Below are 16273 nucleotides of genomic sequence, written 5' to 3'. Positions count from 1 at the left end.
TCCCCCAAACCCATTTTCATTTTTTTTTTTTTGCTTTTCTTTCCATTTCTTCTCACTTAAAGTTACAATAAATCCATGGGAAAGGTATACATTCCCTAAGCAAACTTCCTCATATTTTCACAAGTGCTTGGGTAGAATTTTTGGGTTAAGGTTTGTGCTTTAAGGAAGAAGAAGGGTGTCCACTTCTTGAAAGTTGTTTATTTAAACTCTTTGAGGTAAATAAACAACTCTTATGCTAATAAAGAATCTCTAGAAAAGTGTAGTTTTGTTTATAAATCTTATTTTGTGCTTAGAGTAGATTTAAATGATTTTTTATGGTTTCCTAGAGTTAGCTAAACTTTAGAATAATTTTTCTAAAGTCTTGAGAATATTTTTTTTACTCAAATTTGTCAGTTGAGGTCCTGCCTGCTATTCTGAAAGTTGTTGGAGAATAAACTTAGGCAATTCTCCATAGTTGTGAGTTGATGACGGTCATCGTCATATAATTTTTATAATGCTATAACTATTATTTTACTCGTTTTTTATGTTAAAGTATTTATTTAAAAATTTGAGGAATACAACCTTTGAAATTTATCTCGATTTTGTCATTTATTTATTATAATGGTCTTTGTTATATAATATGTTATTAGTTTGATTTACGTATGAGTCAAAAGTATTTAAATATTGAATTGTTATGCGATTGAATAGATTTTCCATGAATTACGATGAAATGAGAGATTATTTTAAATATGTGTTTTGGGAAACTGCTGTTATAATTATGAAATTGTTAACGGTCGTAGGTGCACCTAATTACCTTGTGTTGATTAGGGAAAGTTATCCGTTAGATGGAGTCGCCCCTATGAGAAATATCATATGTAGGAGGAGATGACTATCAACGAGATGTAAGCTCTCTAATTGATATGCGATGATGCGTTGCGGAATTGAGACGGGAGAGCTATCCGTTAGATAGAGCCACCCCTAAAGGAAAGACCACCCTTAGGAGGAAAGGGCTATCAATGAGATGAAGTCGCCTCTTGGTTCTCACAAATTTGTATTTTTACTTGTTTGATTTTCTATGATGATTTTAAGGTTATTTATTTTAATTTTGTTTCGCTATTAATTGGATTTTTAATATTTCTATCTGAACAACTAAATTATAAGTTTAATGATTTTATTATGTGTATAACATAATCGCCACAAGATTGTAAAACAGTTATTCGTGTCTTTTGTGTTTCCCTTTTAGTTGATGGTGATTGTTGTCTCTTCACTAAGTCTTTGTCACTTACCCATTCATTTTGTTTATTTTTTTAAAATTCGCAGGCAGCTGAGTAGCAAACTGTTAGTATATTCAAGTTTTGATCATATTTGTTTTGGTAGGCCTATTTGATTAAATACCTGTTTTTTGTTGTAAATTCTATTGAGTCCTGATGTAATTTGCAGCTATTGTAGTTTAGATAGTCTTTTTGGAAAATGTATTAAACAATTAGATTATGCTCTTTGAAATATGAACTAACTAAGTTAATACTGTAAACAGGGATTTTATAAATTTGGAATTGTGAAAGTTATAGAGGAGACTCTGTCGAAATTTTGAGAAAAAAAAAAATATTTTTTGAAATGGTTATTGAGAACGATTTAGTTGTTTAATTGTTAAGTTAGTTAATAGGCTTGTCAGACTAAGGGTATAGCTTGTGTGTCGATCACGGCGTTCAGTTTTTTGGTCGTGACAGATAATGTATTTAAAAAAGTTCGGTTTAATCTCTTAATTTATGTTGAATGTTTAGTTTATCCCCTTAATTAATGTATAAAGTTTAATTTGATCCCTAATCCAAAATAGAGTAGACGTCACGTCAAATCTTTATAAACAATTAATTTGACTTTGACTAATAGAGTAGAAGTAAGAGATCAAATTGCATTAACATACATAAGTTAATGATCCACTTGATTATTTTTAAAATTATAAGACTAAAATAAGTTAAGGAAGCAAATATCTACTTAAACCTAAAATGAATAGGGATAGTCTATCTAATTTCAAGTTTCGGCTTATATTTATGATAGTATATGTTAAAAGTTGTCAAATAAAAAATTTACAAAAGAAAATTGATTATTTTCCAAATTCTTTGTAAGTGTTGTCAAAAGAAGGTTTATTAATATTATATAAATTACACCATGAAATTGGTTAATATTATTTGGTCTGATATGCTCATCTTTTGTGGAAGGTGGTTTGGAATGTTATTTCTTAAAGTTGTCAATGAATCTATCATGTTAAAAACTCGCCTTTGATTTATTTGTATCTCAAGACCAATGAGCGAATTCCTTATAAATTTATAAAAATAAAATTTTTTAAGTCATAAATTTATAAAGATAGTTATTCCTATAGTCTGTTATACATCTTCCTAAATTTGGTATTCCGTTAAACACAACCTACATATTGTCCTGTCTAAATCTATATGAAATATAAGAAATGAATCACCTATTAATTTTTGGACTGATAAAATGGCTTTCCAAGCCTCTTTTTCTGTTTTTAATTATTCTGGGCAGATTCAAAGGTTGTTGACTTCCAAAATGAGTGATAATATTGTTGACTCCATTTGGATAATTCCTACCAATATTTAATATTGGTGTCTTTCATTGTATGAAGAAATTAAGAAAATTCTTATTCTAAAGCTCACTCCTGTTGGATAGTTATTTTCCTCCACCTCGTTGTCACTACTATTACAACATAATACCCAGCCAGGAATGCAATATTATATATAATGGTGATGCACTGATTTCTTACATGTAGAAGTAGTTCAGTTAACATTAATGTAATCTTTTTTTATGGTATAAGGTGCAGTGATTGATATCAATTATAAAATTAACTGGTGCTACTTTCTACCCTGCCTTTCGCTACTAAAAAGCTCGTGTTATCAAAAGTACAAATGCAGATCACACTAATTATTTGAAAGTAGGCATTTGGACGTGCAATATTTGATAGTTTTTTCATATACATGGTGTTGGGTGGGGAAAGTAACCTCCAAATTAACAGATACAGACACACAAGGATTTAAGGAAAGGACAAGCCAAGTTGTCATCTGTGTCGCCAAAAGTTACAGAGTGAGATGCATACATTATGAAACAACCAAATTCCATGATCAAAAGATTCAGGAAGCAGAGCCAACAGACACTATAAAACAAAATACACCGTCTTGCTGAGATCATTCCCAAAATAACAGCTTGAAGATACAAAACTAAACATATTTGAACATCCATTACATCTTCATTAGTTAAACAACAAAGTGGCAAGAAGATTTAATTATTACTGTAAATGGTTCTAGACATCAAAATTTTAGGAATACGCAACACAGGAAGCAACAAATTTATTATTAAAGAGTGATCATATGAAACACTTGACAGAAACGCGATTTCTAATTCTAATTAGCACTCACAGATATGGGATTTTACAGTTGTTACCTGAAAAGATACAGCAGATATTCCCAATTAAACTCATTAGATTTGTCCCCGTTATTCCTATCTTTCTCGTTTTAGACCCCATTATCAATTATTGATACGGTCATGAATAGAAAATATCAAGTCAGAATGTTAATCATACACAAATCTAATTGAGAAAATCAGCTACAAAGAAAATTTGAGAGACTAAATTTTTCCTGGATCAAAGTTAATTGTCTTTCTCTATAATTTGACAAATGCCAAACTCTCCAGTCACTTTCAACAAGATGTCTTAAGTTGGGAATGTATTCCCTCCCATGGAAAATCTCTCCCACGAAATCTTAGCCCCATATATAAAAGACAAAAATAAAAAATAAAGGAGTATAGTGACTTAAGGGTGGTGATTTGCACTGCTCCCCCCCTCCAGTGAAATTCAGACTGCAGGTAATCTTTTCCCTATCAAGTTAAAATCATTTCATGCAACCATCAGGATCACTTGGATTCCCTGAAGTCAGGGAAGTATGCAGCTATAAAGCACATATACTAAAACTAACACCAGACACGACATTGACGTCACACCATCAAGGGATCATCCCCGATGAATAAAGATCAGACCGTTCCTATGCTGACTCAATCAAATTGAACCGGGCAATCCACATTCCATCAGATTGGCTTGAAAATAAAAGTCAGAGTACGCGTCTGATCTTCATCGAAGAGTCTAGATTCACAAATGTGTGATAGCGGGAAATCCAATGTACAGTAGTCTAGTAAAAAGGGAAAAATATTAAACCCTGATTCTATTCTTTATTCACACCAGAAGTAATGAGATCTAATCTAATCAACATCAAATGCAAATAATAATGGTTATAAACAACGTGGAACAACTATGAATTTCAACCGGCAAAAAATATAAAAATCCAAGTTATCTTGCTATTGATTCATAATAAACCATAATAGAGCTACTAAAATTACATAATGAATAAATCGATTACAGAGAAAATGATAGATCCATCAACAACATAACCAAATCCTGTATAAAAGAAAATCAAAATAACAAGATTCATGTTCACCTATGTATATAAATCGAATTTGTTAATACAGATCAAGAAATTATAAAACAAAAACAAAAAAAAAAGAGGAATTATTTTTTTTCACCATTGTTTCGCTTCAATACCAAAATTCAACCGATCAGACGAAAGAAACCGTTACCATTACCAGATCGAAGATATCTTCAAGACGCTCAAACGCGTCCGGTGACGGAAGGAACGGAGCCGACACTAGCAGCAGGAGCGCGAAGGAAGGAGAGGAATCCGGTGGTCTGAGAGCTATCCTGTTCATCAAGGAAGAGATCCTCAGGAGCACGGAATGCACCGTGGAGGCAAACGACGGCGACGCCGAGCATTAAAGCCGAGACGAGAACAGAACCGACGCTGGTGAGGAAAACAACGAAGACAGTGGTACCAGAGAGAAGAGCTAGGGTTTCGAAATCGGTGAATGTGCGACCGAGGATAACGAGAGGACGATCTGAAGGACGGAAGAGGTAGAGAAACGTCCACGAAGCGAAGAGTCCGATGAGGAGAATGAGAGAGAACGGATTGGTGAGGAGAGAAACCGCGAGAATCACCGCAACGATGGCGTAGTAATTGATACGAAAGTATGAGAAATTCTTGCGGACGCGCAGGGTTGCTTCAGAGAACGATTCCGGCTTTGTGAAGGCGGAACGATCAGCAAGCTCGGCCCAAGGACGGCGCTGAGCGAGGCCGTGACGGAGAGATTCAGAGAGGTTGTTGATTAGGACACGGACGGCGGGGGAGTTTGCGGGAGCATCGGATCCGGAACCAGAGACGGTGGATCCAGTGGTGGTTGGTGGAGGAGGAACGTTAGCGACGGGGAGAACGGGTGGTGCGGAGGAGGACATTGTTGTGTTTGTTTGTTGTAACCGTTTAGAGAGAGAAAGTGATTTGTTTGAGAGTTTAGAGAGAGAAATTGAGAGGTGAGGGTTGTTGTAATTATGTGAAAAAATTTGTTTGTGAATTCGAAGGAAATGGGGTTTAAGTTTGTGAGGATGGGAAAGAAAGAGAAAAGAAGGTGAATGGAAAGAGAGTGGTATTTATTGCTTAATGGTTAAGGTGTCGAATCCACCACCGACGAAAAAACGCAGTGGCATTTACAGGTATGTGAGGTACGAATGCAATTGGCTCTTTTTCGTCACACGTCGTTTATATTACGGCAACGTGTGTGATGTAAATGCGGAATTATCGTGTAAGTTTAGTCAATAAAATAAAATATTACTATATCAAAAAAAAAAAAATGACTATGGTCTTCCCCCAAAGTACTTGTAAAGTAGTAATTTTATATAAATTTTATTCTTCAAAAATTAAATTCAAATTTAAAAAATATTTACACAATAACTTATAATTAATTATGTAAATAATTTTATGAATAGTTATAAAAAAATCGAATATTTATAACAATTAAGTAGTTGTGATTGATAATATATTATAAAGTTTTTACATTAATGATATATTTAAATTAATTTTTATAATAAAATAATAAATTTATATTATAATATTATTATAACAAAAAATTACAAATTATCACAATAAAAATTTTACTAATATAAAGTTCTTTGGTAAAACAAAATAAAGTTAATATTTACTAGTATTATTTAAATAATAAGTCAATGACCAATAAAATTTACCAAAGAATTTTTTTTATCATGGTAAAGAATTATCTTAAGCTATCTTTTGTCGTTTTTGGCAATACATCTTAATTTATATCATCAAATGTTGGTTGGTTTGAATAAAACAATATTACAACTTTTATTTTTTGAATGGAATATTTTTGAAAAATGGAAAATATATTCATATTACATTCAGATGTAGTTCTTTAACTATGGTTGGTGTTCTTCCAAACACACAAAATAGTTGTTTTCATATTTTATGTATATACTTCTTAATCTAGTATAGAAAAATATAAATAGTAGTTAAGGATTTGTATGTAAGTTTTTCCATTTTTGAAATTAGTAGAAAGTTGTTTTTCTATCTACCAAAATAAAAAAGTTGTTTTTTTGTTTTGAAATTTCAAAACTGTCTTTTGAATTGTTAAAAAAACATAATATTGCCAAACTTTAGGAATAGAAATCTCTATAAAATGAAAATATGTGTATATTGGGTGTCGGACTTCTTTATCTCCCTTTATGTTTTTTTTTTATATATATATATAAATCACAGCAAATATGTTATACTATAATTAGGGAATATGTTATATTGAGTTAGGTTAGAAATGTAAAAAAAAAAGTTAAAAGATTAAATCTGACATGTGGTCTATCATAGGTTTGTTTTAAATTGGAGTTCGACTATAATAAAATATTGATACGTCATGTAAATGTGTTTAAAAGTCTATTTCATATTAACAATTTTAAATTAGTAGTTAGACATATTTTTAAATAGACTTACAAGTAATATGTACACAAATTAAGTATTTTTTTAGACTTAAAATGATATCTTAAATAATTTAATTTTTAAATGACAACATATTTCAATTATATTTTACTATTATATTTATATATGACAAAAACTAATGTAAATATAATATGATTAAATTACTAAGAGGTTAAATTTTTTATAATTTAACATAAAGTTCAAAATCAAATATATAATAGTAATATTAATAAAAAAAAATACTATTCATATTTATTTAAATAGGTTAATTACATTTTTAGCTAAAGAAAAAAGTCTTATCTATTTTAAAAAAAAAGTCTAATTTAAACTTGAGTTAGTGGTAAACTAGACTATAAATCTTATAAAGTGGTCTAACTCATTCTCAATCCTAATCAATCATAAAATAGCAATCATATTAATTTAGAATATTAAATTTATCACATATTGTTGAGCTCACATAAACTCTTAACAAAAATGCTAATGAATGGTTTTAGGACATTGGTTAAGAAAATAAATGTATAAAGATTATATTGAAAGATTGCATATTCAACTTTTTAGAACTTTAAAATTATTTTCTTCTATGTAATTCCTTTACCCTTATAAGTTATACCACTTCTTAACATGACTCAAACTCAAAATCCATTTGTTAAATGAGTTCTCACGCTGGTAAGTGTAATTAAGTTAAAAGTAATTAACTAATAAAGAAATACAAACTCTAGTCCATTTGTTAAATGAATTTTCAAAGGGATATAATAGAAAAATATTTGTGTCTATAATGATACAACAAGAAATTTCTCTTCCCTTGTTTTTTAAGGGTGTGATTGATTAATTGAAAAACTAAAAACTAAATAGCACAAAAATATTTGTTAAAAGTTTGATTTAAAAAATAAAATGAAGGACAACGCAAAATAAGGAATGAGGGATCCATTTTTTGCAATTCAATAAGTGTTGAACAACTTTTTGTTCAATGTCCAACTAAAGATAAAATACAATTGTTAAAATACATTATATTGTCATTTAAGTTACACAAAAATATATATTGATTCTTTAATTTTTTTATAATAAATTATTCATATATATTCATAAACGTTACGATGTTGAATTATTTTTAATTTTAATTTCATTTTATCATTTAAATTTTTAATTTTAACTTCATTTCAATCATTTGTATTTAAGTTTTTTTAAAATTTTACTATAAATTTTATTATTGATCATATAAAGAACAACATAATAAATTTTCAAGTGATCTCATGATCTGGATTAAAAAAAATTAGCATTTAATTTAAAAAATCTTACTATATATATTACTCGAATTCTCTTTTGTTTAATTATTTTTCTAAAATTAGTTAAAGATTTATGTTCTTAAGATTACTACAATCAAAACTGCTTAAAAATCACACAAATATATTGAAAAAATTGAATTGAGGCAATAATTTTGCTGATTTGAAAGTATGATCTTCAAGACAAATACTTACAAACATAAAGGATGAATTTGACATTATAAAAAATTAAAGGATTAATTTGTAAAAAAAAATGACTAATTTGTAATTTTCTGTATAGTTTAAAATCGCAAATGTGCACTATTCACAACTATGACGAAAACGAAACATTAATATATCATAGAACTACTATGGCATCATATTAATAATAAGCAACATGAGAAGGATTTTCATCTAGGTATCACGTTTAACACATAATGCATCATCAACACAAATGTCCATATTAAATGGTGCTTGCTAATGTTTGTCGAAAAGAACCATAAACACACATAATCCCCATTTGTGCATACAATTTATGAAATTGATTTGCATGACTCACAGACTACCAGAAACCCAAGTACTAAAATAAATATAGACATAAAAACAGAAGTGAAACATAATGAAGCTTCCATCCAACATTCAAGGCGCCATAACGAAACTACCATGGAATTCAGAATGTAGACCCATTCCATCCAAAGTTGGAACCCTGCAAAACAATCAAAGCAGAAGTGTCAGCAAAAGTAGCAGAAGCAACTATTTACTAAGCATAAAAGTAGACATTGAAAAAATGCGTTGATGTCAAGTAGAAATGGATAGAATTGCTAATTGCATCTTAAAAGGGGGCTAACTAACAGTTTTGAACAGTAAGGATTAATTTACATGATCTATTGCTGATGTAAAGCATGCAAACACTGTGCATATTCTTGACTCTGATGGGCCTAAACAAAAACGAAGAATGCAATAAGAAATGTGCCAAGGGTAACAACCCTTCTTTTCAGGACCATTTAGAAATTTATAAACTTGCCTTGGTGTCATAGAATTTCAAGAAGAATCGTGACTTGGACACAGACAACTTGGTTTCAAGAATTGCGGCGATTGCAGCACTAAGTTTCTTGTTCACATCAGGGCCAAGTCCGCCAATGGACACCAATTCTCCATAAGCTGCTGGCTGCTCTGTCCCACCAAAAGATATGGGTACTGATCCTTTCAGTACAATCATCACATACTGCAATCCAACAAAGGCCAAAACATAAATGCTTTAAACTAAACACTCTAAATAAGTCAAAAGTCAAAAGTATTATGACAAATCACAGAATATAATAAAAAGGGAAAATGAACTGCCAATCACAAAAAGCAATTAAATTTACGCATAACACCATGGGTCGAACATCAATCTAAAGCATCCTTAAAATTCACTCAAGAAGATTGTTTGTTCAAATCAAAGTATAGTCAAAGATGAAACTTGAAAGGCACCCATTAGATGCTAAGCGAATCGGTTTATTGCCTAAAAGATAGGCACCAAAAAGCAGTCGGGAAAGGCACTGAGCCACAAACACTAGTAAAATAACAAACAGTATAAAACATTTGACTTCAATTTTCCAAATAAAATAAATAATCAAAGATAACAGTCATTATAAAACCAGCCCCAAAGATCAGAGTTGGCATGGTTTTAAATATTCTGATTATTTTTAGCTTGCTAAGCCATCACTATTAGCAAGTTAGACACCTTGACTTGTTAAGTGTTTTAAATATTTCTACAAAGTGCCTTGTCTGAACTAGAAAGGGGGAAATACAGTACACAAAGTAGTCCCTTATGAGAAACCTCAGAAGCATTTGACATTGACTACACTTGTTCAAACAAGCAGTTCGACAAATGCATATTGGAAACATGACACAGTTAGATACATAGGGAAATGTAGAACAACTTAGACCGGCAGTGTTGTTACATATCCGATATATTTAATCCGATACGCAATAGAGTAACTGCTACAAGATGAGTAGCGGCGAGTTTCCTGGAAAACGGCGTAGCGGTGATACCACTAATAGCGGAATACTTGCTTTTCATGTTTTATTTCTTATTAATAACACTAAAACCCACTATTAAAATACATTAAAAAATTAAATTGAATGAGTCGGTGATCATGGGCTTTTATATAACCCCTCACACAACCTACACTTCTCACACGACCTAAACCTACCACAAAGCTCTGCCTCCATCGTCTTCTCTTCCTCTGTTTTTTTTTTCTCTCTTCTTCTCTTCCTCTGTTTTTCTTCTCTCTTCCTCTGTTCTCTCTTTTCTTTCTCTTTATTGATTCTTTCTTTTCTTATGTACTTTGTTTTTTTGGGTTTTTTTTCAACTCTGTTTTTTTAACAACTCTGTTTTTTGTTTACTTTTTCAACCTTGTATTTTCTGTTTTCTTCCAATCCTCTTTGTTGTTCATGTTCTCTTCTCCTTTGTTGTTCATCCTTACATATACTGTTATTTATACTTTTTGCAATTTTTATTAGAGTTTGGCAAGTGGAGAACCATCAAATCCTTCAGTCTTTGCTGCTAGGGCTGACCTTGGTTGGAAATACTGTCAACCATTACATGAAAATAGTACCAATGTCTGCATCTGCAACTTTTGTAACAAGACACTTCGGGGTGGAATCACTAGAATGAAACTACATTTGATGGGAATGAAGAGTAATTGCAAGCCTTGTACTAAATGCCCAAAAGAGGTCAGAGATGAATTGATTCAGTACGTGAAGAATAAAAAGAAGCAAGATAGTGAAGCATATCAAAGGATGAAGCTAGATCTGCTTGATGACTACGGTGATAGTGATGAAGAAGCTGCTCTTGATGAAGGGTTTAGAGAACCTGCTTTAAAGCTAAAGGGCCCTATTGATCTATTTTTTCAGAAACCCGGGACTGCAATTCAAAGAAAGAAAAAAGAGAAATTAAGGCAATCAAGCATAAGGGATGCATGTGACAAGGAGGCTAGTGCTCGACTTTATCAATACATAGCTCGATTTTGGTACCAAGCTAGCTTGTCTTTCAATATGGTTACGTTGGAAAGCTTTCGTGATAGGCTTACTGCTGTTGGAAGTTTTCGAGCACACTTGAAGCCTCCATCTTACCATGATATGAGGGTAACTCTACTTATCAAGGAGTTGGCACACTGAAGATTTGTTAAATGGCCAACAGAAGCAATGCGGATGATTTGGATGCTCCATTATGTCTGATGGATGGACGAACAGAAAAGGTAGATCCATAATCAACATCTTGGTGAATTATCCAGCACGGACAATGTTCATGAAATCTATTGACGTGTCAAACATTGTGAAGACTAGAGAGAAAATATTTGAGTTGCTTGACTCAGTTGTGGATGAGATTGGGCAAGAAAAGGTTGACTTATAACAGACAATGGCAGCAACAATGTGCTTGCTGGAAAGTTACTAGAAGAAAACAGGCCACACTTATATTGGACTCCTTGTGTAGCTCACTGCTTCGATCTTAATGTTAGAGGACATTGGAAAGCTCCCTCACTGCTTCGATCTAATTTTAGAGGGCATTGGAAAGCTCCCGCTTATGAAAAATACAGTTCAAAAGGCAATCGTTCTTGTTGGATTCATTGAGGTAATTCACCAACCAAAGGAAATTAGTAAGGCATGCATTAACTTGGTTTGCCACATCCTTCCTCACATTGGAAAGGCTTCACAAGGAGAAATCAAATTTGAGAAAGATGTTTGTATCTGATGATTGGACAAATAACAAACTGTCCAAGGTAGCCAAAGGGAAATAAGCTACAAAACTTGTGATGATGCCATCTTTTTGGAATAATATAGTGTGTACACTCTAGGTGATGGCTCCTCTTGTCCGAGTGATTCGCCTTGTTGATAGTGAGAGAAAACCAGCCACGGGTTATACTTACGAGGCAATGGAGAGAAGTAAGGTGTACATGGGTACAAGTAAACCCGCGAACCCGGTCACCCAATTCAATCCAACCCGCATTTTGACCCAACCCATTCAAGTTTGGGTTAGACCGGACCAACTAATTGAAATTCAAATATGTTCGGTTCGCGTATCGGATTTAACTTTTTGAACTCATGAACCTGCGAACCCAACCCATTGACGTGGCATATATATTTTTATTTATTTTTTTACTATTGATGTATAGTTAAAATTTAGTTGTTGGATTATGATTGAGAATTTGTTGCTAATTTAATTAATTTAAGTGTTTTGTTGTGCTTGTGGATGTATTTTAAATATTAAATGATATGTTGCGATATATTTTATTATTTTTTAGATGTTCAACTACTTTAATTTAATTACATTTTTTTAAAATAATTTTTTTTTATTACCCGTGAACCCAACCCGCTCATAATCGGATTGATTTGGTTTGGGTTTGATGGAAAAATCATGGGTTGAGAGCTCAACCCAACCCAAATAAAATTGATCGGTTTTGATATTGGATTTGGTCAAAAACGACTCAACCCAACCCGTGTACACCCCTAGAGAGAAGGCTAAAAAGGCTATTATGAAATATTTTAATATGAATGAAAGCAAATATAATGAGGTGTTTGAAATTATTGATGATAGATGGACTTGCCAACTTCATCGCCCATTGCATGTAGCTGGCCACTTTCTAAACCCAGAACTCTTTTACACCAACCCTTCTATTGAATATGAATTTGAGGTGACAAATGGGATGTATGCATGCAGTGAAAAGTTGGTGCCTACTGCAGAAGCAAGAAAACAGATTCTTTCAGAGCTGTCAATATATAAAAGCTGGTGATATGTTTGGAAATAACTTTGCTATTTCACAAAGGAATACAATTTCACCAGGTGAGAAGTAATGTATTTTTCAACTCCTCTAAATTTTAAAATTTGTTACACATGACATTCATTGCATAACATATCTGGATTTGTATTCTAGCGCAATGGTGGCGAACGTATGGACAGTCAACTCCCAATCTTCAACAGTTGGATATAAAGATCTTGAGTTTGACAAGTGGTGCATCAGGTTGTGAACGCAACTGGAGCACTTTTGAGCAAGTAAATAACACAATTCTATTAACAGTTAGTAATACTTTACTAATTTTTAGTTTCAACAACAAGTATAGTTACTTATTAAATTTTAATGTTGCAGATACATTCTAAGAAAAGGAATAGGCTAGAGCATAAGAGACTACACAACTTGGTTAATGTCAAATATAATCAAGCATTACTCTAAAGATACAACTTCAGGGATGAAATTGACCCAATTTTACTTGGTGACATAGATGACCCGTGTACCGAGTGGAAGGTTGGGATGATGGATAGGGATGAAGTTGATGTGGGGAATGAAAGAGTCTTTAAGGATGAGAATGATGAGGATGCCCTTAATTGGAAAGATGTTTACAATGCTTCAAGAGTTGGCGAGCCTACAAGATATACTAGGCAAACAACTAAAAAGAGAAAAAAAAACCCTAGTCCTAATGTTGCTGGCGCTGCATCTAAAACAAAGAAAAGTAAAGTTGGTCGTTCTAAATTCAAAAAGGGAAAGTGATAGGAATAGGCCAAAGCCTATTATTAAAAATGTATATAAGAGGGGAAAAGGAAGGTTTGGATAAAGCCTTCCTAATTGTAACACGTGACTAATAGGCCCTAATTGTAACACGTGTCTAATAGCTTGGCTTAGGCAGTTAGGAGTTTGTTCTATAAAAGGAAAGTAAGTGAGAATGAGAGAGTTAGTTGTAACCACTGGTTGAGGAACCAGGACAAGATCGAGGGATCTATTGTATCATCTTCTATATTCATTCAATTCAATAAAGTGAGAGTTACTATTCCTAACAGAATCATATTGGTTCTGGTTAGGTATTGTTCATTGATTCAATTCAGCTTAGTCATAGATACCAGTGGTAACTATCAGAAAGCAACAAGTTGTTGAAATTGAAGAACTTGATCCAATCTTGGAAGACTCAAAAAAAGAATTTGAAGACATTGATTATGAGAATTCAATAGAAGAAGTTGAAGGATATGTCTCACTATCTGAAAATGAGGATAATGATTATGTTGGAGAATGAATAGATCTTTTAGTTATCACTAGTTAGGACTTAGAATTAGGAATTATTAATTTTTAGTTGTTTTGAATTGAGATTTTGAGGTTTATGTCACTTTGTCAATATCTACTAGTTAGGACTTCATAAATTATTAGTTGTTTTGAATTGAGATTTTGAGTTTTGTGTCACTTTATCGATTTCTATTTAGGCTGCAGGTATGCAGCAGGCAATATGCACTATTAGGTGTTTTGAATTCAATTATTGAGATTTTGAATTTTGATTTTGAGTTTTAAATTTCTATTTATGCAGCTTTTATTTGTATGCAACATGCTTTATTTTATAAATAATTATTGTTATGCGGCTTCCGCTATTTCTCATAGCGGATTTTTGGTGTTCCGCTATTTTCCGCGATCCGCTATTAACAACACCAGCAAATGCAGATTTAGAACTTTAAAACAGTTAGATACCCAGGGAAATGTAGAATGAATTAGACCAAAACACCATGTATTTGCACTTTGCAGACAGGTCATAAAGGAAGACTAAAGAGTATCTTGAGGGGAATCATGTCCAAGTTCTAACACCCACTATAAGCAGAACCCAGATAAGAGTTGGACCCATTATTGTTCTACAGCAGGTAAACTGGAATTGCAAGAGACTGAATCTCCATCTTCAACTTATTATGATCTAATAATCAAGGTTTTATATGAAAATCTACGACACAGCAACAGTATCTGCAGTTGCAATGTCGAGATTTTTTAGGCCACTTCACATTAGCTGCAATTGTGTACAGTTTTCCAGAATATCAAAGATCAATACTTAACTGCAACCCCACAGCTAAAAACCTTTGAATTAATCAAAGGGTAACAAATCCAACCAGAACGTCAAAACTTCCCTTCAATCTTGAGTACGTTTCAACTGGCTGGTTCCCTTGAAAAACAGTACTCTGGTATTCCCCTCATGGAAAACCAACAAATTATAATTAAAAAATTCAAGACAATTATGATTATAAAGTAGCGATACAAATCTTCATCATTCTTTCATTTATAAATAATAAAATCAATTATAAATAAAAGGGAAGAGATCACTAGTATACCTTTTAAACAATAAGGTACACCTTAAACTAGGAGCATGTTTGTAAAGGGGGTGAGTTTAACAAAATCAAGATAACACTACGAGTTTGTCGAAGCTTCTAAATGTAAATTTTGCCAAATTCACCAGCAATAGTCCAAACATTCACTAGGTTTGCTTGAATTGTAGAAACACCAACTAGCTGACATTCCAATCATACATTTTAATAAACTCAAATGATTCAATGATTTCAAATAACACAGTTTTTTTTTCTCAAACCGTTCTAATTAATTAGGTTACAAAGCTGAAAACCCCTTCAAATAATCATCTTATCTCAATTTACAAATTCACAAATCAATACAAACCATAGCAAATTTCAAACATGTTGCAGTCATATTTTTCCGTTCTAAATTCTAATCAAACAAGAGAGAAAATCATTCAGACAAAATAGAAATTGCATTTACAGATATAGATAGAGAGAGAGAGAGAGAGCGTACGGATTCGGGTTTTCCGATGATGGTGGCGACGGTGGAGGTAGCTTCAGAGAGGATGGAAGAGGTGTCGACGCCGTCGAGGTTGACGTTGGTGGAGAGATTGAGGCACGGCATCGTTTTGCTATCTTGGAAATGGTCTCTCTCTGCAATACAAAAGTCACAAGCTACACTCTTCTTACTCACCACTGGTTGAAAATCCAAACCCTCTTATGCGAATAACACGGCATCGTTTTCTAGGCTGTTTTTTTACTTTTTAGCAAATGGTTTTAAGGCTTTTCTTTTCCTTTTTAGAATCACCTTCTGTATTATTTTCTCTTTTTATTTTAGTTCTATTTTGCAAGATAAAGGAAATACCTTATAGAAGCTATAAAATACGTTAATTTAATTTGCTTAAGAGTTTATAATTTTAATAGTTGAAAAATTAATGTATATAAATAAAATTTTAAAAAAGATACATCAATCTTTTTATTACTATTTTTGTTTAAATTTTATTTTAGAGAGAGTGTCATTTTTTCTTTCATTTCTACCATTATTATTTTTACTAAAATTCTTTTACCCTTTAATCAATTATATTTTAAAG

The 16273-nt window shown here is 32.2% G+C and overlaps 2 protein-coding genes and 1 pseudogene across 3 annotated transcripts; 1 reads left to right on the top strand and 2 right to left on the bottom strand.

The window, feature by feature from the left end:
• Positions 1–4313: 4313 nt before the first annotated feature.
• On the bottom strand, positions 4314–5587 carry LOC101503106 (PRA1 family protein B4-like). Its single transcript, NM_001364845.1, has one exon. It carries the CDS (start codon positions 5321–5323, stop codon positions 4646–4648), a length of 678 nt encoding a protein of 225 aa, NP_001351774.1. The 5' UTR covers positions 5324–5587; the 3' UTR covers positions 4314–4645.
• Positions 5588–8463: 2876 nt separating this feature from the next.
• LOC101503432 (uncharacterized) lies at positions 8464–15928 on the bottom strand. Of its 2 annotated transcripts, XM_012717572.2 has the most exons (4): positions 15697–15928; positions 9132–9332; positions 8987–9045; positions 8464–8813 (listed from the first exon to the last, which is right to left on the bottom strand). In XM_012717572.2, exons 1-3 carry the CDS (start codon positions 15805–15807, stop codon positions 8992–8994), a joined length of 366 nt encoding a protein of 121 aa, XP_012573026.1. In that variant the 5' UTR covers positions 15808–15928; the 3' UTR covers positions 8464–8813; positions 8987–8991. The 2 variants fall into 2 exon arrangements, with proteins under 2 accessions (XP_012573026.1, XP_004506815.1); XM_004506758.2 differs by lacking the exon at positions 8987–9045.
• Positions 11514–13323, top strand: LOC140920918 (uncharacterized; annotated as a pseudogene).
• Positions 15929–16273: the final 345 nt, after the last annotated feature.

This window comes from Cicer arietinum, chromosome 6 (genome assembly GCF_000331145.2).
Source record: "Cicer arietinum cultivar CDC Frontier isolate Library 1 chromosome 6, Cicar.CDCFrontier_v2.0, whole genome shotgun sequence".
Taxonomy (NCBI): domain Eukaryota; kingdom Viridiplantae; phylum Streptophyta; class Magnoliopsida; order Fabales; family Fabaceae; genus Cicer; species Cicer arietinum.
Note: the sequence above shows the minus strand (reverse complement) of the source record. Positions and strands in the feature narration are given on the sequence as shown.